This window comes from Leptinotarsa decemlineata, unplaced genomic scaffold (assembly GCF_025532065.1).
Source record: "Leptinotarsa decemlineata unplaced genomic scaffold, Ldec_3_MD MMD2_tig00000008_RagTag_RagTag, whole genome shotgun sequence".
NCBI classification, from domain to species: domain Eukaryota; kingdom Metazoa; phylum Arthropoda; class Insecta; order Coleoptera; family Chrysomelidae; genus Leptinotarsa; species Leptinotarsa decemlineata.
The window spans coordinates 1,578,539-1,606,451 of NW_027412537.1; the positions used below are offsets into that span (position 1 = coordinate 1,578,539).

General features: G+C 33.9%; 2 protein-coding genes across 2 annotated transcripts; both read right to left on the bottom strand.

The window, feature by feature from the left end:
* Positions 1 to 450: 450 nt before the first annotated feature.
* Positions 451 to 15,039, bottom strand: LOC111508568 (uncharacterized). Its single transcript, XM_074170836.1, has 5 exons — positions 14,893 to 15,039; positions 13,675 to 13,811; positions 4,926 to 5,148; positions 2,078 to 2,192; positions 451 to 657 (listed from the first exon to the last, which is right to left on the bottom strand). The coding sequence occupies exons 1-5, from the start codon at positions 14,933 to 14,935 to the stop codon at positions 516 to 518; spliced, it is 660 nt and encodes a 219-aa protein (XP_074026937.1). The 5' UTR covers positions 14,936 to 15,039; the 3' UTR covers positions 451 to 515.
* Positions 15,040 to 18,867: 3,828 nt separating this feature from the next.
* On the bottom strand, positions 18,868 to 19,677 carry LOC141480763 (uncharacterized). Its single transcript, XM_074171167.1, has one exon. The coding sequence runs from the start codon at positions 19,675 to 19,677 to the stop codon at positions 18,868 to 18,870; it is 810 nt and encodes a 269-aa protein (XP_074027268.1).
* Between the last annotated feature and the right edge of the window lie 8,236 nt (positions 19,678 to 27,913).

A 27,913-nucleotide genomic window follows, 5' to 3' on the forward strand; every position in this document is an offset into this window, starting at 1 on the left:
TTTCTATAGATACGATCACAGGAAGGGTACAAGTGACTTGGCACATTTGATTCCACCAAGAGCGCTATATATCAAAAATACGCGACGGACTGTGGCTGCTCATCGTTTTCATTTGGAGAACTGCGTTTATGTGGAATAAACTTCCTGAGAACATTTTTCTAAATGGATTTAATCTCCAGCGATTCAATTTCAATGTGAATCATTACTTTCGCTCAGGCACCGATCTTAGAGTGCCTTGAGGATTTTCCTGTAGTGCTTTTGTTTTGTCTTTTGAAAAAAGTTCAATATACCATTTCAACTGAGAAAGCTAATGTGTAGCGAAACGCTGAAGTTGATAGTAAGAAAATTGTTTCATTATCGTGCAGATTGGTATTAATTTCCATCAAATAACGGGTCTATGTATTATTAGAGGAATGATATTTGTAATGGATTAGTTTCAAACATAAAACAGTTATTGTAAGGTATTATTATTCTCTTGTTTTTCAGTAATATACATATTCAAATCTCTTGCTGAGTTAGGCCTCGTTCAGAGATTCGCAATCGTCTTTAGAAGTTTTCTCTACTGCATCAAGATAGTGAAGAGCAGCCTGTTTGGTGATAGGATTCTTACAAGGCGCCTCATGGATCTCTACACAGCTTCTGACTTTCGGTATAAACCTGTAAATGAACCATGACATTATTTCAGAGTATTGGGGAACGAATAAGAATACTAAACTGTTTTCAAAACCAATAACTATGTTTGGATACTTATTTAATTGACGACTTGTTTATTTTGTGGAAATTCATGTTCACTGAGGATACACAATAAAAACTATAAAAACATACTTTTGTCCATTTTCCACGATAGTTTTATATTGAGTTTTGAAGATGGTGTAATGGCCGAAACTAGTCAACAAATATAAAACTATCGTGGAAAATAGTACTTTTTGATAGTTATGACTAAAGACTCAGAACATTGTTAATATTGCATTATGTCAACAAAATATGACAAGAGGTTACTAAAAACTACTCTTCTAAATAATTTTGAGATTAACACGATATTTCTAATAATAAAGTTCTTTTTTCAGCTTTATCCACCGACTCAATAAACCTTAAAATCTGTCTTTGGACATTCAAAAGCACTATTAATTTTTCACTTTATTTTCCTCTCGTTTCCATATTACCTACAGTTTCGTACTTTTCCAATATTGTTTGATTTGTAGAATAATTTATGAGGAAACATTTTTTGACAGATGCAGTGAAAAATCATCACTGATTGAATTGTAGATATTATCTGTAAAAAATAAATATAGTTTAAAAAACCGAAAAACGTGCTTTTAAAGAACATCGAACAGAAAAGTTGAAAATATTTTTTTCAAATAAGCTTAAAACAATAACGAACTAAAAATACTATTATTATTGTGAAAAAAACGACGCGCGCTTGATATACAAAAAATATGGCACAAAGCGCCAAGCTTTTTTCACAATAATACTAGTATTTTTCGTTCGTTATTGTTTTAAGCTTATTTAAAAAAATATTTTCAACTTTTTAGTTCGATGTTCTTCAAAAGCGTGTTTTTTAGTTTTTTAAACTATATATACTTTCAATTTTTTAGTCTCGTATGCTATAAAACCATGTTATTTAGTATTTTTCCACTATTTATCTAAACTTTGGGATCAATTAGCCGTATATTGTTTAGAAAAATGACCACTGATATTTTCCGATTCCGGAGAAGAAACCTGAAAATCAGCTACCAAGCCCAAGGCAGCAGGAGCGGAAAGGAGGGTTACAAATGAGGCAGCAGGCGCGCGTGTTTATAAAAAAAAGTGAGGTCGAATTATATCGTACAGCGCCATCTACCCGCGAATAGATCAAGCAATAATGTCGACATATCAATGAGGTTACGTACAGCGCCATCTGCCCGCGAATAGATCAAGCAATACTGTCGATATATCAAGTAGTTACGTACAGCGCCATCTGCCCGCGAATAGATCAATCAATAATGTCGATAATTCTGGAGTTACAAACTGACAAACAAACAAACATACATACATACAGGTGAAGCTAATATAAAGCGTGTAAAAAAACACTACTTACGAACACACGAAATTTGTTGATGGAAGTTTTTGTCTGTGGCTGCGAAGGTCTTGTTTGATTTCAGTGCATTCAGTAGTATTTGATCCTTTAGTGAATGCACAAGGATTGAATAATTCTGAAACCAAATTGTTGTATCTATTACATTCTCGAGACTTAAATAAAGAATACAGTTTTCATGCATACAAAAATTAGTTTTTGCAAGAATGCAAATTCGAAAAATTTTTGTTGATTTAATTTGAATTTTCATCATTCGATTTGAAATTAATATTATGGTTATTCACCAGCTCGTTCGTAATATCAATTAGGTACTATTTTTTGTAATCCAAATATTCTGTATTTTCTATGGAACGCCGTTTTACTTTTTATTGTCACAAATATTTATTCCTCAATTTATTCAACTAACAATGTATTTGTTTGAATTTAATTGATTCATGCATTTGTTCGACACATTAAAAACGATTGTTCCCAAAATTTGTTCTATTTTAAATGACATTCGATTTGAAATGTTACATGAATTAATTTGTTTGATGAAAAGTTGCGAACAGTTATAATATAGATTCATTATTTGAAATTTTTGAAAGTAAATGTTTGTCATATATACTTTTTTTGTAACTATCAAATAATTTACTACAATTTCTGTGAAACATGAATAAAATGGTTTGTTGATAATTATAGTTACATGAATTAAAACGATTGTTGATAATTTTAATTCGGCGCTAGCGTCGAACGGATTCTTGCAGAAGCTGAATTTTTAAATCTGGCAACTTGATAGTTTTGTGATAGTTACACAATATTCAGATCATTTCAAAGGAATATTAATAAAAAGTAAAACGGCGTGGCACGCCGTTTTACTTTTTATTATTATTTCTTTGGAAAGAATTGAATCAATTTGTTTGTTGCATTTCAGTGATACATGAATTAAATTGTCTGTTGATAATTTTTATTCGGCGCTGACGTCGGGCGTATTTATGCGGAACTACATAACTGCATATAATATGTATGTCATTGGTAATAGTACGGTAATAATCCGTTCGACCGCAGCGCCGAATAAAAATTATCAACAATCAATTTAATTCATGTATCATCTAAAAGCAACAATCAAAACAATTCATTTTTACAAAATACCAATAGAAAGTAAAACGGCGTGCCACGCCGTTTTACTTTTTATTATTATTCCTTTGAAATGAGCTGGATTATTTTGTTTGTTGAATTTCAGTGATACATGAATTAAATTGTCTGTTGATAATTTTTATTCGGCGCTGCGGTCGAACGGATTATTACCGTACTATTACCAATGACATACATATTATATGCAGTTATGTAGTTCCGCATAAATACGCCCGACGTCAGCGCCGAATAAAAATTATCAACAGACAATTTAATTCATGTATCACTGAAATGCAACAAACAAATTGATTCAATTCTTTCCAAAGAAATAATAATAAAAAGTAAAACGGCGCGCCACGCCGTTTTACTTTTTATTAATATTCCTTTGAAATGATCTGAATTATTTTGTTTGTTGATTTTCAGTGATATATGAATTAAATTGATTGTTGATAATTTTTATTCGGCGCCACGGTTGAACGGCGTGTTGTCGTACTATATATGAACTAGCATGTTGCCATATGTAACAATTGAAGTTCTTGATAAATCCGCTCGATACCAGCGCCGAATTAAAATTATCAACAATCGTTTTAAATGTATCTTTCAAATACAAGAAACTTTTTAAATCATCAAAAAATTTAATTTTTTGTCAGAAATTAGCTTTTTAAAAAGACTGATGAAATAAAATGATACTTGCCAAATTTCAAATTGAATGCATTAAAGTGAATGTTGCAAATATTGAACACTTTTAATATAATTGAAATATAACAATCTTTATTATTCATTGAAAAATATTTAGTATGGAAAGTTAATTTGCTATATTTTCAGACAAACGAAAGTCTATTTTTATTACCAACAATGTTTCATAGAAAAACTTTGACAGTCATTCAAATATATTCATTGAAATTTTATTCCTAAACTTACTTTTAGAAAGTGAATTTAAAGTTTCATTGTAATTCAACAGTCATATAAATATCTAACATTTTATAGAAAGGTCAAAATTATATGCGGAATTGAAACGTTTGTTGAATTTACTCGAATAATACATTCCATTGATTATTGAATTAAAATGTTGGTTTATTGCTGAGTTGAATTATATGTATATAGATTATTTTTCAGCATAATATATAATAAATTGGCGTTCCATTTTCCAAAACTCTGAAACAATATTTTTCTTCGGAATCAATAAAAGCTTCAAGTTATTTCATTACTCTATTTTATTCAAATAACAATTTTATTCATGTAACATTTTAAATCAAGTGTCATTTAAAATAGAACAAATTTTGGGAACAATCGTTTTTAATGTGTCGAACAAATGCATGAGTCAATTAAATTCAAACAAATAAATTGTTAGTTGAATAAATGGAGGAATGAATATTTGTGACAATAAAAAGTAAAACGGCGTTCCATAATTTTCTGTATGTTTATTCCACTATTTGAAACTCCGTCAATTGTAACAAAATTTGTTGCAGATTTTGTTAACTGCATATAGTCCTCTTGCTACGATGTTTCTTTCACCAAACCGTTTTTTCCAATTTTCAGATATATGAAAACGAATTTTGTTTCCTGAATATATTACGAAATTCTTAGATAGTTTTACTAATTGGTAATACTTACGTAAAAATTCATTTATTCATTTCCGGATAAGGGCTACAGTAAAACGTTAATCTGTCTTGTTATATTTTCTTGAATATTAAAACTTGCTTATATTTTCTTTCAAAACTTGAAAATCATATCGACTCACCCAAAGTTTCTTCAAAAGTAGAACGGCAAGCTTGGTCCACAACTGCCCAAATTATGTTCACCAATAATCTTGGAATATTTTTAGCTTCTGCAGGTAAGCAGCCAGAAACTGCATCAATACCTATTTTTGTACATTTTTTCCAACTTTTTCTAACAAAAGAACAGAGAGTATTTGATCCCAATTTCACTTCGCGTATGCAAGCTTCTATTTCATTGGAGGTTGTCTGCAAGAAATAGACCTGTGTTGACTCTGTAAATGTACGGGTGAAAAATGTTTCAAAATAATATTAACTATCGTTCATTTCTGACGTGCAGTCATGAAACACGAAACGAATAATGACAATAGCTTGCTGACTTTCTAGACAATAATAAATACTGAGGGAGAATTTAACAATTATTTTAATTATTGTTGTCTAAACTATTAGCTCAAAGCATTTGTATTATCACACCACGCCATAAAAGTATTCTCGAAATTCACATATGATTCGACGGCCGCAAGTTCAAAAAGACTTTTTGCACGTTTTTTGCCAATATCTCGTTTCCGATGGGTTTTATGCTAATTGTATTTATTATCAATATTGTAGAGAATTGAATTCTATACAACTTTTTTTTCAAATATTTTTTCATACGTTGAATCGTTTTTGAGATAGAGGGCAGCGCGAGCGCAGATTAAATATTATTTGAATTCAACTGGTTGTCCCGATCGAAATCAGCTCATTTAAGGTTTATAAATTATTACTCAATAAATAATTATAATATCTTCAATATGAATTAAGTCCGTATCCAACATCGCTATTTGATAATGATGGTATGCGACAAACCGCGAAATCGTCACTGTAAGACAATATGTCACCTAACAACTTAAATATCGATGAAAATAATGCAACGTTTATTATTGATGGCGGATTTCTTTTACATCGAGTTATATGGAGTAAAGAAGATACTTTTTCAATTATTTTTGATAAATAAGTTGAGTATTTACAAACACATTATAAATCAAAGATTTTTATTGTATTTGATGGATATTCAGATTACAGTAAAAACATAAAAGCTATGGAGCAGCAGAGAAGAATGGCTGCAATTTCAAAAACATACGAAGTTTGTTTCGACGAAACCATGGTTGTACCAATTAGCCAAGAAAAATTTCTATTAAATAGCAAAAATAAAGAAAAGCTGATTACTATGCTTATTGAAAAATTATAAGGCAGGGATGATGCGGATGTTCTCATTATTGAGACAGCTATTGAAGAATCTAAACGTCAAAGAACAGCAATTAAAGTCGGTGAAGATATTGATTTACTTGTGATTTTAATTGGGCGTACACTATCTCTTGAACAAGAAATTTTCTTTAAAAATGTTGGCAAAGCAAATGTGAAAACGGAAATATACTCCTCTAAGAATTACGACAAATATTCAAGTTATAAAAAACACATTTTGTTCCTTCAGATGTAAGCGGCTGTGATACGACTTCTGCGCTCTTTAAAAAAGGAAAAAAACGTTTTTAAGAACATTCGAGAAACTATCTAATTTGGATAAACTTGCCGCAGCATTTGAAGAAGAAAACTGACCGGTTCAAAGATTATTTGATACTGGATTGCAAACTTTATTAGCTGTTTATAAGTCTCCAAAGTTTGTAGATACTATCGATCATCTTCGTTATGCACAATATGTCAAGCTAACAAAGCTCAATAAACCTGTGCAGTTATCAAATATCCCACCAACAAGTGGAGCAGCTCACCAACATTTTAATCGTGTTTATTACCAAGTTCAAACTTGGTTAGGACATGATTTGGAACCCCAGGAATGGGGTTGGACAATGCGTAATGAATTGCTAGAACCTATCATGACCATTTTATCATCTGCCCCAGATGAGTTACTCAGTATGATATTCCGTAACTACAAAAGTGGTTGTAGTTCAAGATGTGAATGCAGGAAAGCGGGGTTGCAATGCTCTTCAGCTTGTGGCCAGTGTAATGGGCAAGCTTCTCTCAATGATGTACCATATGAGACCGATGTTAACGAAGATAGGTCTTTTGATCCAGAAATCATGGAAGAATTGGAAACGAATCTGGGTGAAGATGACAATGAAGATGATAACGCCCTTGAATTTTTACAGCTGCGAGAAGACGATGACGATGAAGAAGAAGAAAATTGAAATTCAAACTCATTCTTCTTTTAATTATTTCATCTGTTTTTTTAATGTTGACATTCACAAAATATTATTTGAAAATATTATTTAAAATTTTATTTCTTTTCTATTCATTTTTATTTATTAAAGAATAATTACAATAGATTAGATTTAAATTATAATGTAATATATATTTTTCCCTCTACAAATTTATGACTACACGGGCAGGTAAGTGTTATTAAATTAATTGATACTTAATTGAAAATAAATAATTAATGAAAACAATAGTTAAATATAATGTATTTGTTGATGAAAAATGGAAATTGTTTATAATTATTTATTAAGTAATAATTTATAAACATCAAATGAGCTGATTTCGATCGGGACAACCAATTGATTTCAAATAATATTTAATCTGCGCTCGCGCTGCCCTCTATCTCAAAAACGATTCAACGTATGAAAAAATGTTTGAAACAAAAGTTGTAGAGAATTCAATTCTCTATAATATTGATACAATTAAATATTTGATACAATATTGATACAATTAGCATAAAACCCATTGGAAACGAGATATTGGCAAAAAACTTGCAAAAAGTCGTTTTTTTTGACTTTTGACCCCCAATTTCTGAAGTTGCGGCCGTCGAATCATATGTGAATTTTGAGAATACTTTTATGATGCCAAAATACAAAGTTTATACAAGGATAGAAAAAAATAATAGTAAAAAAATGAAAAAGAAATAAAAAAATAAAAACGGGAGAAACGAAAAGGAGATGTGATAAGAAAAGGGAAAGAACCAGGAGAAGGTTGCATAACTTGCATAACTTGGAGATCCCATACTTTGAAATTCTGAGTTGTTTGAAAACTTCAAAAAAGTTCAATTACTCCCAAGTAAGAGTCCTGAACAGTCCACAAATTTTGAAGTGACAGTTTTACATAATTCCCAACTTTTCGCTGTTTTTTCGACTTGGAAAAGTTTGGAAATTTCGGGCCGTGAAGATAGAAAAAATAATAGTAGAAAACAATAAGCACAATATTATTTAAGTGTTGTTTCCTTTCATTTGTATTGATTATTCCTTTACATGGTGGATATGGTGGAAAAACAAGGACCTTGGTCCAAAGTAGAATAATTCCCATGATTATTTTTATAATTATCAAAATTTATTTTTGTTTGTGCATACCCTAACGGGTATAAGCATTCAGCCAATCTTTGGATAGCTAAGTAAGAAAATTAATATATTATAGTAGTAACTAATCCCTTGTCTTCCATTTTTTCGAAATTTGGGAAATTTTGCTGGTGCATCGTGATGAAACTTGACATTTGTAACTCGCCACTAGATGGCGCTATAGAACAATTTTTAGAAAGCACTGTTCTATAACGCTGTGCACGCCTAAGTTCGTTGATTCTGATTCTGTCAAAACATTGCAACAGCAGCATAGTACTAGTATTTTATATATTAGGATTAAGAGAGTGTCCAATAGGGCATCTTTCTCAAAACAACCTTCACCATACAGGGTTTTTATTAAACACGCGACAAAAAAATAAGGGACAATTTATTCTAAGGATATTCTGTCCTTTGATGATTTTTGATTGAGCGAAGATACGGGACAAAAAAAGGATTTCGACAATAACGATCTTAGTAATTTTGAAATTATAAACGTAACCGAAATAAAAGTATAGCCTACTACACTAGACCTACGAAGTAATAATAAATCTAACAATTCCGTTGGTACCTATCAACAACATTCGGATTACTACAAACGGCTGCAAACATTCAATTTGAATAGTATGTCTCGTAAGTGATTCTGGTGTTTTTTTAAGAGTTCGTGAGTCGATGAGAAAAACATTCGGATACAGGAATCCAATGCAGTTCTTGTAGATTAAGAAACATTACCTGTAATTTTTGGTAATAAATTGTTATTGTCGAAATTCTTGTTCGCCCCGTATCTTTCTTTGTGGAAAAAATGTTTCTGTATTTGATGTCCATGTTCTACGGAATCAAATTCATATCACGAAAATACTCTCCCTGGATCACAGATAATATTGAGCTATTATTATTGAGGGACATCCGCACACAGACGGTGGAAAATAACTAAATTGTCATAACATTATGATTACTATAAGATGTTGAGAAACTTTACCACACTTGCATGTCGAAATAAGAAAAAAACTACTCTTAGTGTGCTTTTCATACATATCTTTCAATTGTTGGGCATATTATAAATTTTTGAATAAATTGATGTATATGAAAAATAAGAAATAAAACTTTCTATGCTTTTTTATCACTTTTATTTGTGAATATTATTGGAGTTCTTTCCCAACACCAAATCGTTATTTTTAACACCTCGACGAGTCCATTCCATAGACTTCAGTTCATTAAGATTAGTTAGACAAGTTAACAACAACAGGCAACTAGATGCCTATGAGAGTGTAGAAATAAGTAAACATAATAATATTATGAATAACGATGACGGACCAATACCAAATTGCATACTATATAGCTTGTTAAAATAATATTATTGGATTTACTGATTACTACATAAGGACACAGTGTAAAAATAAATTTAGATAGGAATATTGGGAAATTAATTTTTATATAGCTGAAAATTGTTTTATATATAACTGTAACATTTAGTCACTACATAAGGACATATTGTAAAATAATAGATAAGGCAAATTGTAAAATTAATTTAGGGAGGTATACCTGTATGGGTGGTATACCTATATGGTTTACCTGTATAGTATACCTGTATAGCATAAATAGCGTTAGCTTAGGAAAGTTTCCAGTTTGATCTTCCTCGTGAAGATGATCACTTGGTGATCGAAACACGTGTCGAAGTGTTAAAAATATCGATTTGGGGTGGGGAAAGAACTCCAGCAATATTCAGTACTACACTAAAGGTTCCAAACAGTGCATCATAAGTACTTTTATTTGTAACTAATGTTGTAACTGCAGTTTCGTTCTATACGGACATTTTCAAACAATTACGATAGATTTTAACTGAAGAATGTAAACTTTCGCGGCCGGGGATAACTGTATGAAGGCTGTATTTCGTCAGTTCGGACTTCCGTTGTCCAATATAATATAAATTGATTTGAAATCCCTGAAAGAAATTTAAAAAAATGACCGAAAATAACAATTTTATCAAAAACTGAAATTACAAAGAAATAACATGCAAGCAACAACAAAAAAAAATAAAAAATTTATGTATTAATAAATAAAATTAAAAAATATATTATTCCCAAAAATGAAAAATTAAAATTAAAAGATTCCAAACCCAGTTACGTCACGACGTTTCGATTATTTATTAGTATTCACAGCGGGAGATGACCATTTGGGGGGAGTTAGTCGTTTTTCGCTTGATTAGAGGTTTCCATATGTTACGTATCTCTACGCTAGCTTGATTAAATGCGTTGTTGGACAACATATACGCGACTTCTTTGAATTTTTTCCTCTTTGTGGATGATTTCAGCTTGTGCCCACTTGATGTTATGTTGATGAGCCCAAATATGCTTTGCTATTCTTGATTTGCTGGTTTCTCCACGCTGTATGTGTTTCTTGTTATCGGCAATGTGAACTTTCAATGGCCTCTTAGTTTCACCGATGTATGGTTCTCCGCACTCGCAGGGTATCCGGTAAATGTAATTCTTGGAATCGCAGTCCGCGTTGGGTGGCCTGGTTTTCGTGAGCCTGCTACGGATAGTGTTCCCTGATCTGAAGCAGGTTTTGATGTTATACTTGGACCTAATCTTTCTTATCCTTTCCGATAATCCTCTGATGTAGGGAAGTACAAGTACTGGTTGTGGCGGCTTCTTTTCCTTATGAAGCTATTGCTGTCTTCTATCTGAAGCCTGTTCTAACATCACTCTGCAGTAACCATTCCGTTGAAGGTCATTTTTGATGATGTCTAGTTCCTTTTCGATTGATGGTGGTTGGATTTCTGGTTCAGATACTTTCCATCCACCATTAATCGACTGAGAGAGGAATCATCAAGACTCTAGTAGACCGTGCTTTTGGGCTCTGTAATACAAAGGAAGGCCTTGAAAATGAACTAGCCATCATCAAAAATGACCTTTTACGGAATGGTTACTCCAGAGTGATGGTAGAACAGGCTTTAGCTAGAAGACAGCAAGAGCCCCACAAGGAAGAGAAGCCGCCACAACCAGTACTTGTACTTCCCTACATCAGAGGATTATCGGAAAGGATAAGAAGGATTGGGTCAAAGTATAACATCAGGACCTGCTTCAGATCTGGGAACACTATCCGTAGCAGCCTCACAAAAACCAGTCCATCAAACGCGGACTGCGATTCCAAGAATTGCATTTACCGGATACCCTGCTAGTGCGGAGAATCATATATCGGTGAAACTAAGAGGCCATTAAAAGTTCGCATTGCTGAGCATAAGAAACACACACAGAGAGGAGAAACCAGCAAATCCGGAATAGCAGAGCATGTTTGGACTCGTCAACATAACATCAAGTGGGCTCAATCTGAAATCATCCACAAAGAGGAACACTGGTTTGGGAGAAAATTCAAAGAAGCCGCGTATATGTTGTTCAACAACGCATTTAGACATGCTAGCGTAAAGATACGTAACAAATAGAAACCTCTAATCAAGTGAAAAACGACCAACTCCCTCCAAACGGTGTTCTCCCGCTAAAACCAATGAAGCGGAGAGAGAAAAGAGGGGATAGGTGAAATTACTCGAATGACCTATAAATAGACAGATCTCGGAGGAATAAGTCCAGCTATCAGCCGAAGACTATTGTGGGTACTAACAATCGAAACTTCGTGACAACTTGGTTTGGAATCTTTTAATTTTTATTTTTCATTTTTGTTAATAGTACATTTTTTAATTTTCAGATGTTATTGATATTTTTTTTGGTTGTTGCTTGTATGTTATTTTTTGGTAATTTCAGTTTTTTATTCAATAAAATTGTTATTTTCAGTTTTTTATTTTTTTTCGGGAGTTCAAATCAGTTTATATTATATTAGACAATGGAAGTCCGAACTGATGAAATACGCCACGAAACATCGTCAACCACCTTCAAACAAATGTATGAAGGCTATTTTCCGTGTTTTCTGGCCGTGGTCTGCAGGTTTTTATGCCTGACGTTTCGTCTACTGCTGCGGTAGACACGTGGTAACGATCGCAATACCCAAACTGGTGCTCTGTTTCTTGTTCCTGTTGTTCCATTAACTACTATTTCCGTACTGGGCGCTCTAATTACATCGTTTTTAATTGTATTACTTGTTCGTGTTCGTGTACCTCTTAGGACAGGTAGCCAGCTTTTAGTAATATTCATATTCTCTTGTGTTATTAAAGATATTCAATATTTGAAAAAAATCGTCGAACAACAAAACATTTCCTGATGGAAGTCCCAACTTTCGGAACTGCAACACAAGTTCTTATAAATTGATTCGAGCGGTATAAATCGAGTGGTTCAGGTCACCACGCAACACCCGATTCGGGTGCTCCAACAAAAAAAAAATCTGTTTAAAATCTGTGTTTCCGTTGATCAGCTGCTGCCCCCATACGGACGACAACTCTCAGAAATTGAGAAACTTGTGCGAGCTAAGGACTAACGAGGTCTTACCTTTTAACGTGTGATTCCTAACACGTTAAAAGGTATTCCTACCCATTGAATATAGGTATTTTCTGGATAATTGGATGAACAATAATTACCAGATGAAATAGAAAATTTTAGTTTTCAATTTTTTGTACGGGCATTCAAACATTAAAAACAATAAAAACTATTGATTTTTCAAAATTCTGCTACAGAGGCAGACGAACATAACATCTGGTGGTCCGAAGTTGAAATCGTCCCAAGAAAGAAAAATGGTTCAAGAGGAAGTTTGAAGGAACTACAAAATGTCAAATAACAAAGCATTTAGCAAAGCTGAACATATAGAAACCTCTATTCAAGAGATAAAATAGGCTACACTGCAAGGGAGTAGAGGAGAAAGAACTGAAGTGAGCTGTAAAGATAGTCTCGAAGTCTTAGGAAAGTAAACACCAGATACACAAAGATGATTGTGGTTACTGCCAATCGAAACGGAAACGTGGTTAAGTACCTTGGTTTGAAATATTTTCTTCTCTCTTTTTTGTTACCATCGACACTTCATTGTTTATATGTCACTGACACTTTAAGTATTGTTCAACCCATTCATTAATTGATTTCCATTTCAGATTACAATTTTTAAATTTCATACTCATTTATTTCGCCTCAATTCATATCATTTCATTTTACAATAGTAACTCTCCCTAATATTTCGATTCTGGTAATTTTTCATAGAATACAAAATATATTAAACAAAAAACATTTTCGACCACAATATAAGAACATAGGCTATTACGGCTGCGGACACGATTAGAGAGAACAAAGTCCGTGGGAATTGAACTTGTAGTACCAAACGTTTCGTCTGCCACTGCGATAGACATCATCAGATGCGTATGTGTTAATAGCAAGGACGAAAATGATATCTCGAAGTTTCAGCAACGACTGACTAAGCTAGCAGTTTCATTGGACCTCGGCCTACCACCTCGGACTTTGTTCTCTCTTTTGTCAACTACATTAAAACAGTTATCTTTACATACTTCATCTTTTATTTAGGTACTTACCTCTAATTTCTTCTCGATATCGGGACATTTATCTTTTGACATGTCAATTAACTTCATTAAGTCCTCAAAGGATACGATCGCCATTTCTATGATTTCATCTTCTCCCAAAATCTTATTATTCCAGGCAGTGGCATATACTGAATTATAGCAATTGATAAATCATTATGAGTAGATTTTGTTAATGACAGTTAATCTTTATAAAATACAATGTTTCAAATCAAACTAAAAATTCTAATCCCTCATATAAAACAAAATTCACGGGTGAAAAATTTTGATCAGATATATTCTAATAACATAAATATTCATCTAGTCAAATGTTCGATAATATTAGAAACACCCACAGCCTTCGCATTGTAAATCAATCAGGTTCATTTTCCAACTCTTCATCCTAATGAAAAAAAAAATTATTAGATTGTTAATCCCTTCGTGTCTATGTCAACGTCTTTCAGGAACCTGTGTACGTATTTATATTTTATGTCGAAATTATTCACTTCACCCTTCAACTCGGAAAGCCGCCCTAAATAGTCCTGAAGATGAAACAATAAAGTTTCGAAACGTCGACAATTTAGAAATTGGTTTTCTTCAACATTTTGACCGAATTCCCACCAACTTGACAATAAAAAAAATAATATCATTCAAGTTATGAATGTGAAACATCACAAAACTATAGTATCCACAAGGTGCCCATAATGAACTCAAACAACAATAGAGTCAGAGTCGATTCTCATTGAAAGACCCGCTAACAGTAAAGTCATGAGTGAGATTATGCCAATGCATTCACACTATCTGCTCACAGACTTCATTCAATTCAAGGACGAGTATGCTTTTTTGAAATACATTATGCGAGTATGCTTTTTTGAAATACATTAAATAAAATAACCATTATTTACGATGTTACGATTAAAGTTTCGTCCGCGAACCCCCAATAGGGTTCATCCTATACTAACACACTCCTATTTCATCTCACACTATTTGTGAGATGTGTCCATTTATTTTCTATAAGACATACCATATATTTCTCAGCAGTTATGACTTGACTGTGACTAGATCATGACCGGCTCGTCTAATGAGAATCTAACTTTAGAGACATCTGAAACCTAGGACTACTGCTGAACAGTTAATCCATTTGGCTAATTCTCTAACAAAGAATTTCTCATTTATTCGTTCTAAAAGTTTATTTAAAAATAAAATGAAAAAAATCATTATCATTATACTCACAAGAAGCAAAAAGAAAAACAGCTAAAAATAAAAACTTATGCATTTTGTTTCGACACAATAACAAAAAATTGTTGTTATGAAAATGCTTTCCAAGTCTTTATATATCTGCGGGTTGAACGAAAATTGTTTACAGAACTGCAGTCATCAGGTCAATACAAGATAGCCGAAGTTTTATTAGCACAGATAACATAAATGTTACCAAAATCCTTTCATTTTCGGAATGAAAATATATCTATATGTTTCAGTTTTCTTCACCGACAATCTAGATTTAAAAATGTAGATGAAAAAAATTGTTCTACAAATAATTTCAATCAGATCTACTAATACACGGTTCGAGTATAATAGGAATATTTAAAACATCATTTTAGTGACTACATTCAACACATTCACTTATGGAACTATATTCGTATTAATGGCCTAGGGCCTAGGGTCTAGGACTACTGAAAACTAGAGAATCCCATCTGCTGATAAAATTGCAGTTAGACTGAATTTGTTTATTACAAATCAGATATCATTCAGAAAGGAAATAGGTCTAAAAAAAGTTGATGAAGAATGAATGTGCATCACATTCAATGCTCTATTGAGATTCTAACAATTTCTCTTCAGTTTATATCCGGGGAAGTCAATAATGATTTCATCACAGAAACAACATCGTCTAGAGTTTTTCTTTTTTAAGACGAGCTGATGAGAAAATCTGACGTGACCACCTCTTAGGAGGGTGAGAATGACTTGGTGTTTCCGCGAAACTTCCTTGTAATTTTGGATATTCGTATGTGGCTTAATATCTCTCGATTCTTGCGTCAAGAGACTGCCACCTTACCTCAAAGTTATGGATCTTAAGCTGTTTTATGCTATTGTGAAAGTCTTCTTGGGGAATTAGTGAAAATTGTTGAGCCAGAGGATTTGAGCAATTTCTACGAGCTAGAGTGTCACCCATTTCATTACCCACGATTCCCGTGTCGAAAGGAACCTGGAAACTTTCTATATGTTTATCAACTTGCTTAACATTTTCCAATCCAACTTGTATATGAATTAAAAGTGAATTTTTCAGGATAGAGTTGTTGGAGGCCATAAATTGCTTTTTCAGAGTCATTCAAGATGACATAATTTCCCTCTAATAGGTTGCAATATTCAATTGCTTTGTACATCGCGTATAGTTCTCCTGTATGAATCTCATTTTCGGGATATTGCAAAATATAGTTGTTACATAGTGGTACGTCGTTCAATATCAAAAAATATGCTCCTAACCATTTGTTCATTGGCAAATGCCTCAAGGATGCTAGACTGAAGGTTCAGTGAGTTGTCACTAGTGGATCGATGTTGTCGAAAACCGCTTTGAAGCAGGGTGATGAGGCGATTTTGTTCCAAGAAGAATTATAACCCGGCATTGATGATTTTTTCGAGTATCTTACAAATGGTGCACATCAGGAAAGTAGGTTTCTAGGACTGAGGGTTAGATAGTGGTTTGTTGGGTTTCTGCAATGAAATTACTGTAGCATTCGACTGGATGACTAGAAACTTTCGTGAAATAAACATTTCATTATATATTTCAAGAAAATATTGTTTTCCAGTAGGGAAGATTTTTGAGAGACATATGTAAGGAATATTGTCTAGTCCCGGAGCAGCGTTGCGTACTTTTCGTGGGGTGTTTTCTAATTTATTCATGGTTATGCTAACGTTCACAGGATTATCAATCGTCTTCTATTTGCCATGTGTGGGCTTCGGCAGTTTCCTTCGTTCGCAAGAAAATATGCTCATGATTTCCATTAATGGATTGTTTTTTTTGAATTGTCAACTAATATATTTGCAATGTCATGGCTGTTTGAAGTAGCGTGCCATCATGTGATAAGGAAGACACACCGAGATTACTCCTCGATATTGCCATATATTTCAGACATTGGAGTAGACTCCAGTTCAGTAAAATATCTTGGAATACACATTGACCATAAACTTAATTGTAAAATACATATAGACTACCTTTGTAGTCTTAATAACTTAAACACTTAAGAATATACTAAGTATCGATGATTTGCGCAATATATATTTTTCGTTAGTTCAGTCTCTCTCAATTTATGGAAATCTAGGATGGGGTGGGGTCTACAGTGCAACTGTACAACCGCTTATGGTACTACAGAAACAATTTCTCAAAATTATCTATAATTTAAATTATCGTTTCCATCAGCACAAATATTCCAATATTGTGATCTGATGAGTTTGAGATATCTTCATTTTAAACAATTATTATTATTTATATTTCACAACAGAAAATGAGTTAAAAAATCATCAACATGGATATGAAACTGACTCAAAGCGAGTAACTTAGATATACCGAAAATGAACAAAGCTATTGGACAAAGATCAATTACAATCATTGGACCCAAATTATTCAATCTTGCTCCAGATCGTATAAAAACGGAATATGTTGTTGGGTATTGTAATGAAGTTGCACTGAATTTAGTTTTGGAAAAACGACAACATAAACTTATTTATTCAATAACATACAGAAAGAAATGTGAAATGTTCAGTTTGAATGCTTGTAACTTCTGCTTTAAACTTCTGCATGTTCTTCTCGTCGACCTCAGGGTTGTGTCTGGAATCCGGGTGGGGAGTGACTATACAGGGTGAACGCCTGAACATGGCCCCCACCTTGAAAGGACTGGCTTTCAATGTCCTCTATTGGAAGTGGACATATTCTGTTGAAGGATCTCTTGACCATTCCAGTTGAAGTCCGAATGGTTGCAACGCGGTTGATACCATTCTTCAAAGCTTCCATACCATGGGTGGTTGGTTCTCCTCATTTATCAACACGATACTTCCCGTCTCTAATTGTTGTTGAGACGTTTTCCATTTGAGCCTTTGCTGAACTTCGGAAATGAACTCTTTGCTCCATCTCTCCCAGTAAGCTGAGTGATTTGCTGCATCCTTTCATATGACGACAATTTGTTTTGTGGTACGGTTCTCAAATCTGCATCTGGTACCCCAATGAGTGATCTTTCGACTAAGAAGTGTGCCGGAGTAAGAGGTAAAGGATCTGATGGATGAGTGGAAAGTAGTGTGATGGGACGAGAATTTACTATTGCCTCGATTTGCGTTAATAAAGAATAAAGTTCTTCGAAAGTGAGGAAGTTCATTCAATTTAATAAGTTCATTACGTGCGGCCTTGAGATTATTCAGAGTTATGGGTAGTGCTTGCTTTTCACGTTTTCTGTTTGCATTGTTTAGGAATTTGAGAATGTAAGCCATACACCTTTCGAGTCTATTAATATTTGAAAATTTTTCAAAATCAATCATTTTAATTTTTTTTTGCAATATGAAATGAACTTACAATTCTCTTCAATTCAGGTAAGTCTTTGATGTCATCTGGGCCTTTTCCAGGCCACTCATTTTCGCTTCGCGTGAGCCAAGAAGGGCCATGCCACTAAAGCATACATGAGACTAACCTTGCCGGCTTAACGCCTCTTGATAATAAATCTGAAGGATTATCGTCGCTGCATATGTGATGCCAAGAATCGGAGCTCGTTTTTTGCTATATTTCCGCTACGCGGTTCGCTACAAATACCTTCAGTTGGTTTGGTGGCGTTTTAAGCCAACCCAACACTATGATAGAGTCCGTCCAGAAAATTCTCCTGTCAAATTTTGTATCCAACACATCCGAGACCTTTTCCGCTAGCCTCGAGAGCATAAGCGCACCGTTTAACTCTAATCTAGGTGTTGTAATAGTGCGTAGTGGTGCCACTTTGGCCTTTGAGCACAACAAGTTGACGTGGATGCCGTCATCTTGATCAACTGATCTCATATATATGCTGGCACCATAACAATTTGAGATGCGTCACAAAAACCGTGCATTTCTACTAGTTTCGGACGTTTGCAAAGAACGCGCCTAGCAATTTGTACAAGATTTGAAGAAGAAAGTTCTGCTTTGAATTCATTCCAGAACGACTCAAGATTCATAGGGAGGTGCTCATCCCAATCTAACTATTCTAACCATAGTTTTTGCATGATGATTTTTGATGTTATTGTAACTGGGCTGAGGAGGGCAAGTGGATCGAAAATTGTGGAAATGCAAGAGAGAATTTTTCGTTTTGTAGCATTTTTGTTGTCTGGTATATTTATTTTGAATACTAACATATCTGTATGGGGTAGCCAAACTAAGCCCAAGGTTTTAGCGTTTTCATTGATTTCAAAATCAACTACATTCAAATCATGTTGCAGATCGCGAACGTATTCCAATACCTTCGGATCGTTTGAATGAAACTTTCGTAATTCAAAACAACCAGACTTCAGTACAGAAGACACATCTTTGAAAAGACAGGCTGCTTCTTCGATTGAATGGTGAGCTGATTCATTTTCAGTGGCTAACTGAAAAAGACACCGTATCGCTAAGAACGATGAAGCAGCTTCACAATATGTAACAGTGTTCAGTTCATACACCGAGGTAGGATTATCGGGACTTTTTCGCCAAAAGATTTTTGGAAAAGATCTTTGCTCCGGGTGTATGAGAACTTGACGATACATCTTTGCAATATCTCCGCATACTACGTAAGCATACTCGCGAAACCTCAAAACTAGAGAAATTAACTCCCTTTGAATCCTGGGACCTACCATTTGAAGGTCATTCAGAGAATATTGAGATGACGTGGAGGCAGATACGTCGAACACAACGCGAAATTTCGTCGATACGCTGTCTTCGCTCATAACTCCATGGTGAGGCAGATAAAAGGAATATTTTTCTGTTTCATCTTCGTTAACCTTGTTCATGTGACCTAAACTTTCATACTTCGCCATGAACTCACTATATATAGATTTGAATTTACTGTTTTCATTAAGCTTTCTTTCTAGAGAAATGAAACGCTTTCTAGCTTGTTCACGCGATTCGCCTATATTCTCCGAAGATTTCTTGAATGGAATTTTAACTACAAACCCATCAACACAACATCGAGTGGTCTCAAGCTGAGATCTTGCACAGAGAGGAACATTGGTTTAGGAGAAAATTCAAGGAAGCCGCATACATGCTGTCCAACAACGTATTCAGCCAGGCCAGCGTAAAAATACGCAACATATGGAAACCCATCATCAAACGAAAAATGGCCAACTCCCGCCAAAACGGTAATTTCCCACGGAACCAGTGAAGCGGAAAATAGAAAGCAGGGATAAGTGAAAGTATTTGAACGACCTATAAATAGTCATCTCTCGGAGGAATCAGTCCAGTCATCATCCGAAGACGATTGTAAATACCAACAATCGAAACGACGTGAACTAACGTGACTTGGAATCTCTACACGTTTTATTTTTATTTTCTTTTTTCATTCCTCTATTTTTATTTTGTTTTTATTTATTCAATTGTTATATTTTTACTTGTAGCTTATTTCACTATTGTTTCATTTCAGGTTTATTTTGCTTAATATAATTGTTATTTTCAGATATTCATTTTTAATTATTCTTTTTTAGTTGTTTCAGGGATTTCAAATCATTTTATATAGTAGACAATGGAAGTCCGAACTAGTGAAATTCACATTATATCTTGACCATCTTCAAAGGAAAGAATTTCGATGTTGATGTTTTGCAGACAAGTTTTCCAAAAACTTAAGTGAATCATCAATACCTATGTTTCCTCTGATGAAAATTCGAAAATAAGACTCGTTTTGAAAAACCTTTCCTTATATCTATATTAATCGCCCATTTTTTGTATATAAATACATGTAATTTAGTGATTAATAAACTACTACTACTGAAAAAACTACTGCTACTCTTGTAACGTTTAGACATAATTTTCCCAACACGTTCGCTTGCTTTGATTAATAATGTATCTTTTATGAGCTCAGAGTTCTTTTTCTACTATATTTTCGATCGAGTGGGGGCGTTTCAGTTTGTTAAGATCTCACAAATTGCTTTTTGTAACGATCATTTGACCAAGGCACTGGAGAGGGGATAGAGGGGTGGTTTTTCCTTTTGCTATTTATGTTGATTCAATATTAATTAGCTGAGTGAAGTTATCATCTATTACGTCAATATTTTGTGAAGAATTGAAATCAATGTTGGACAGTTTTAAGTCATGTGCCCATTTTATGAGGTCAGCATTTTTTGCCGCCAGTAGATTATGAATCATAAGGATCCAGTTCGGTGTCTAGTGAAATGTAAATTTTACAAATACACAATTTCAAAGGAGCTCTGAGCAAGACTGCGACGGCTTCTAGGTTAAATTGTTACTGGGACTTTTTCTCCCTCAACTGAGCTTTTAATATATATTGTTACTCCACCACTGGTTTTGGAATGATTTTTTTTGATCTTGTGAAATGAGTTTAAGTTTTTCATTTCATATTCACGGTCAGATTTAGAATTTTTTTTCTGAAGACATATAAAAAAGGGTTGCTGCTAACTCATCAACAATAGCATCATTTCAAGATGGAGATATACCCCATTTATGGTCTATCGTAATATGAATTTTCAGTTATATGTATAAGATCGATAGTAATTTAATAGGTATCTTGTGATAGCTCGCTATCACTTTCTGTGGCTGAATGGCTGGGGTTGTTTCTAGTTCATTGCTGAGCTGCTTTAGAATCTTTTTTCATATTTTCGTCATTCTACTCTAGATATCTATAATTACATGAACGTTTTCGGAATAGTCTCACGATATACTGGTTCGGTGATCCAAAGGAGTTCACTATAAAGCTACGGATTTGATGGAAGTCTAATGGAAAAGGTGGGGACTCTTCATCAAAAAACTTTTTCGCTAGATCGATCGTTTGAATGCTTTTTCTTTCATTTTTTCAAACTAGGGGAGACTGGGTACGGTTAAAATATTTTGTATTTATCGTTTATAATATTGTTGTTTATAAACCAAGGGACGATTATGATACGTTTAATTCAAATTCATTATAGTTCGCGATTACTATTTTTAGAAATATATGAAATATATTGAAGAAAATATAAATTTTTGTTTCAATCGTACCCATGCCAGGGACGGTTTAACAGCGATTGAAATCAAATAATACAATAAATACTAATGAAACATGTTTGTTTGTCATTAATATTAATTAAACGAATGATTATGGCACCACAACACAACATTAATTAGTCTTCAAGATATCAATACTTCTAGTAGTAAACATTTAAAGGAGTTCCAAAAAACGATAATAATTTCAAAATTAACTTAACGAAAACATTTCTAAAAACAAATGAACTTTGGAAGTAAACTAATTGAAAGAGCTAAGTTACGAAAGAGACTCGAAAATAGAAATTCTATGACTGAGCTAGAACTAGGGGCTTGGACAGCTTTCGTCTCTATGATGCAGAACTTTCTCGGAAAAAGAAGATTAGAATAATATGTTGCGCTTGTAGATGACCTTCTTTTACAATTAAAAACTTGGGGTGCTATATGAGCATAAAACTTCACTTCCACCATAGTCATCTGGACAGATTTCCGGAAAATTTAGGAGATAAGAGCGAAGAGCAGGGAGAGCGTATACATCAAGACTTACGCAATATGGAAGAGCGTTATCAGGGTTTCTAGGATACTAATATGATGTTTGATTATTGTTGGCCTCTGATGCGGCATTTTCCTCAGACTACAAACCAGGGAAAATCTTTAAAGAGAAATTTTTTAGAACTCAATGAATATTTAATTTTTTTTAATAAATACATATTTTTTTCTGTTTTATATTTACATAACTAAAACTCAGTAACTAGAGCTGATACAAAAATTTCAGTTATATATTTAAAATTGGGATATTACCGTCAATTGGGGTGATTTCGTCCTCTGAGGTAGCTTTGCCCAGTTTTGAAAAAACAGTTTCGCGCCTCCATAGTAAATAGCTGAAAGGTTGTTAGAGGCGCAGCAGTCAATGAAACTTACCTCCTCAATGACAACGAGATATTCTATACGTTGTAGGTCGTTCCAGATAAGTGCTGTCACCAATCAACTGTTTTATTTGTAACGTGTGTTTTTCATGAAAATTTGAGCTCTTCAAAATTACATTTACACAGCTTCCACGAAAACAAGGTGAGTTTCATCACTTATTATTATTATTGGTAAATGTAATGAAGAATTTAATCCACTTACAATTTGGTTCCTGCACCTAACCTGTTGATTGTTATTTGAGTGGGCAATGTCACCCCACGTTTCACACGAAAATTGGGGTCACTTTGCCCACCTTTTATTTAAAGTGTTACATTGTAATTTAAGTTTTTTTTACTTTCTCATCCTTCAGGTAGAGAAATCATTGAAATCACCAAAAATACGACTTATTTTGTCCACAACTGTACTAGTTATTTTCGATTTTTTGAGCAACTTTTGTCTTGACTGTGGCTCTTGTAATACCCTGAGGAGGCATCTTTGCCCATCTTTTATTTATAGCTGTGTTATAGAAAGAAAACATTATTTGTTGGGTAAAGTGACCCCACTTCACGAGGTGGCTTTGCCCACCCATATTTTATTTTTTATTTAAGAGGGGGAACGATATAAAAATAAAATGACTACATAAATCACATCTACAAACCACCTTCCAAAAGTACAAATTTTATCTAGGATATCAATAAATAGGTTATGTGAAAATTATCAATGTCATCCCAATTGACCGGTGTAGTAATAGCTAAAATTTTATTAGCAACAGATGTTTTATAAACTAGTGTTATGTTTATTGTTCATCAGTGGGTGCGTTTAATAAAGCCTGTTGGCTTATAAGGCCTGAATTGCATGAAGGCGATTTAATATAATCGTATAGTCATAGATGTCGCTTCAAAGGTGTGGCTTCGTGTTCGTTTGCTCCCTGCCATCTGGCACCAGTATGGTTAGCAATTTTGTGATATTACAGTTATAATGAATCGATTGTCACTAAAGTTTTCACCATTTCCTGTTTCTATTACCTTCGATATTTGAAAACTATCATGTTCCAAATAATAAATCATTTAAATTCCTTTACGACAGCGTAGGCGCTTATTAAGGCCTATTTAATATAACGTAGACTCTTTGGTTTTCTACTCCTCCATCGTTGAACGAAAAGCGTAGGAAACTTCTGAAGAAAAAAAAAAGAAAATAACTTCAATAAAAAACTCTACATGATATGTAGACCATACATAGAACATGCATAAACGTTTCTTCCAGATACAAACTGAAAGAAAAACTCTTTCAAAACAACTTTTTTCATATGAAAATTGAATAACACGAAAATCACTCCTCCCCATTCAATTTTACTCCGAACATTCGTTTTGTAATTGAACCACATATCAGTCATAGAAACGCTACACCTACACAACGTAATATATGAAAGAGTATTGATATGAAATTTCACCCTTAAAGAACACTATCATCCCTCAAGGTGTATTTCGATGTTCCGGGATGAGATACTCAATATCATCACCTCGTCAGCTCCTCTTCAAAATATCCCCTTCCCAATTTAAATGACAGTAGGCCTTACTACCCTTCTGTTTTGTATAATTATTTGTCTGTTTATTTCATGTCTTTTCAAAATATTGAAAATGTAAATAAGTATTCATACCTGTTTGCTGATTGTTTTTTTTCTAGTGATTACAGCCACGATGTCTCCCAAACGAGCACTGCTGCAAGAGGTTTTGTGATGACCTGCGTCGGTTTGTCAGTGAATGATACAGATAATTTTTAATGCCATGATGACTGTTGAACACAGACATTGTTTTTGATCTCAAGACTTTAAATATAACTAATGTTGGACTCAATTACCAAATATAGCCAGTATATTTCAATTTTTCAATACTGTTGAATCCTCGGAACTTATAACTTTACCGTAGTATGATAGAGTCCACTGACAAACAGTTATGTTTTTGTTTATGACAAAATTTGATAGTTTTTAATGAAAAAATTAATATTTCTATTAAATCTCGAAACATTCGTCTCTTCCAACGTACCTATACATTAGGTTCTGGTAAATGCCTGCCGAAAAACAACTACTTCCCCAGATAATACCATGCTGGATATTGAATTATATCCAACATATATTTATGCAAGATACCTCTCAGAGGTTAGTCATGCAGATGTTTCTCATTCTTCCAGCTGCAGGTCCATGCTGAAATTGGTCGAGTAATCACCTACAGACCGGTTTCGAAGAATTACCTCTCATCAGTGCAGGAAAGTTCCGACCCAAACAGCAGTGTGCTTGGGACTCGATTAATTTCAGGGCGGCTCGACAGCACGTTTAAAACTTTCGTCTAAGAGAAAGGTTAACAGCTCCATCTCGTGAACGAAGCCCCAAGTGTAGAAGAAAAGTCCCATGTATCAGTACTTTGACAGAAATCAAAATACGTTTGAAAATACGTATGTTTACATACACACCTTTATTCTGTTGGGTTTTTTGATTATTTCTGCAAATCATTGTACCAAAAGTTATTCAGAGTGGCTCAGTTTAAATGGAATGCACTGTATTTTATTTTTCCTCGCCATAATTCAAATCCAGTTTTATAAATAAGGTAAGTGCAGGTAGTAAGGCCTTGCTAAGAGACAATTGAAATAATATAAAAACTATTTATGTGAATCAACAAATTTGAATGTTGATTAGAGCCCTAGAGGCCTGCACCATCTCCAAAAAAATTTAAAAAAATTTGTATCGAGGACATATACATAAATATAAGAGAATAGAATATATATATATATATATATATATATATATATATATATATATATATATATATATATATATATATATATATACAGGGTGTCCCTGGACTTCCTCTTTTCCTCTCGGGAATGTATAGATGGGGTCAAAATATCACCAGTACTTCATATAACTTTTTTTCCTAAAATCCTTCGATACCAAGTAACGGGCCCTCGAAGTTACAAAATGAAAAATGTTTTTCTTTGATAACTTTTCAAGTGAATATTCAAAATCATCCAAATTTTGGTAATTGACTAAACAAATGAATTCCGTCGATGAGCTTTCATGCAGGAGTCAGTTGTTTTGCTACAAAGTCAGGAACGGACTACCCCCGATGGTCCACACCCCACAACTTTGAAATGACAGATATTTTTCAATATTTTTCAACAAAATAAGGTTACTTGGACAATTTCATGAATAAAAGTACTCGTGTGGAAAGTCGATCGGAGCAACGAGTCTTGTTAAAAATGTAGTTCTACTCGACGACATCAAACCCGCTCGTCCACCATTATTTGAAATGAATAATTATCAAAGCAGAAATAATAATGATAACGTTAATTCAACAACATTTATAACAGGAATAATACAAAGTATGCTAAAATGAAGTCGTAAACAAAAAGTACAGTACCTATATGGAAGTTTAAGTCACAATTGTGATAGCAGATATTTTTTCAAAAGAAATATCAAGTTCTGTAGATTCGTGGTGTTTTTAAACTAACAAGATACTCTACTATGAAATATCGAATTCATTCCATATTTTGTATGTACATAATACGTGTGGAATAATCACGTTTCGTGTTGATCAGTTATCTGAATCTCATGAAACTCAACATTCGAATGTTTCAAATTCTTCTTCACAGCTAAACTGTTGAGGAGTTTCACTGATAATTATAATTTTATGGGAGAAATTCTTTAACACGAATCTAAATTTAGCTGAAAAAACGCACATCGGAAAAAATATTTACTATACTAATAAAAAGCAAACGAATGAACTACAAAAACGGCTGCACATGATCAGGTGAAAAATATCCAGGGAATAATTATGTTCCATTTCTTTCACAGATGTTGACAAAAAAACCTTTTAGAAAGTTTTGATAAAAAATGAGAAACTGGAATGCGATTTTTTTTGTTGAGTGGTGCGTTGTCATATGACTATCATTGTATTGTCAATATTCTATAGGATATTTTGAATTTTTTTGATATGGCCGAACAGTTTACATTCAATGAATATGCAGATATGCATGTATTTTATGGACGAGCATTTTGTAATGCTGCAGAAGCTCGTCGTCTGTATTCCGAGCATTTTCCCAATCGAACGGTACCGTCAAGAGAAACATTCGAGCGTGTCGATCGCAGCTTGAGGGAGACAGGTATGTAATAATTGATAATTAATTTGAGCACGATGTTTTATTTCGATATTATTGTAGGTACAGTTTTGCCAAAACGAGGTGGTGAGGGCGCTCCTAGGACTGTACGTACCGTTGTATTGGAGGAAAATATTTTGGAAGCCGTCGCTGATGATCCTTCAATGAGCATCAGAAATCTATCAGAACAGTTCCATACATCCAAGTCCACTATTCATAGAATAATTAGGGAACAACTGCTCCACCCATTTCACATCCAGAAGGTACATGCCATGACACCTCAAGATTTTCCAGCACGACTGGAATATGCCAATTGGTTCATGGATAGGCAAAGAGAGGATATGACTTTTATTAATCGAGTTTTATTCACTGATGAAGCAGGTTTCAGTAGAGATGGAGTTATCAACTCTCATAATCTCCATATATGGGCCGAAGAAAATCCCCATGGGATATTGCAAACCAAACACCAACGGAAATTCAACGTGAATGTTTGGGCTGGTATCATAGGAAACCATCTTATAGGACCATTCGTTCTACAGGACCGATTGAATGGAGAACGTTATTTGGAGTTCATTCAGAACGATTTGAATGGACTTTTGGAACATGTTCCATTGCAAACCCGAAGAGGTATGTGGTTTATGCATGATGGCGCTCCTCCTCATTTTAGTTTGATTGTGCGTGACCATCTGAACCATATTTTCCACAATAGATGGATTGGTAGAGGTGGGCCATATTCATGGCCATCGCGGTCTCCGGATTTAAATCCATTGGATTTCTTTCTGTGGGGGCATCTAAAAAGCCTTGTTTACGCTACACCTATTCACACAAGAGATGCATTGTTGAATAGAATAACATTACATTGTGAAGCCATACGAAACGACCCTGTAATGCTATTTCAAGTACAGAGAGGGTGTCTTCGCAGACTAAGAAAATGTATAGAGAGAGAAGGTGGTCATATCGAGCAGTTTCTGTAGCGGATTTTTCATTTCTGTTTGCTCTTGAGGCTCTTGAGTTTCGTTAGTTAAACGTGTT

Excerpts from the sequence above, each read along its gene's own strand:
- LOC111508568 (XM_074170836.1), bottom strand. The coding sequence starts at position 14,935 with ATGCATAAGTTTTTATTTTTAGCTGTTTTTCTTTTTGCTTCTT. Across the intron at positions 13,812-14,892 it reads TGTTTTTCTTTTTGCTTCTT|TATATGCCACTGCCTGGAAT; the intron begins GTGAGTATAATG and ends GCTATAATTCAG. Across the intron at positions 658-2,077 it reads TCAACAAATTTCGTGTGTTC|GTTTATACCGAAAGTCAGAA; the intron begins GTAAGTAGTGTT and ends GTTCATTTACAG.
- LOC141480763 (XM_074171167.1), bottom strand. The coding sequence starts at position 19,677 with ATGGCGAAGTATGAAAGTTTAGGTCACATGAACAAGGTTAACGAAGAT.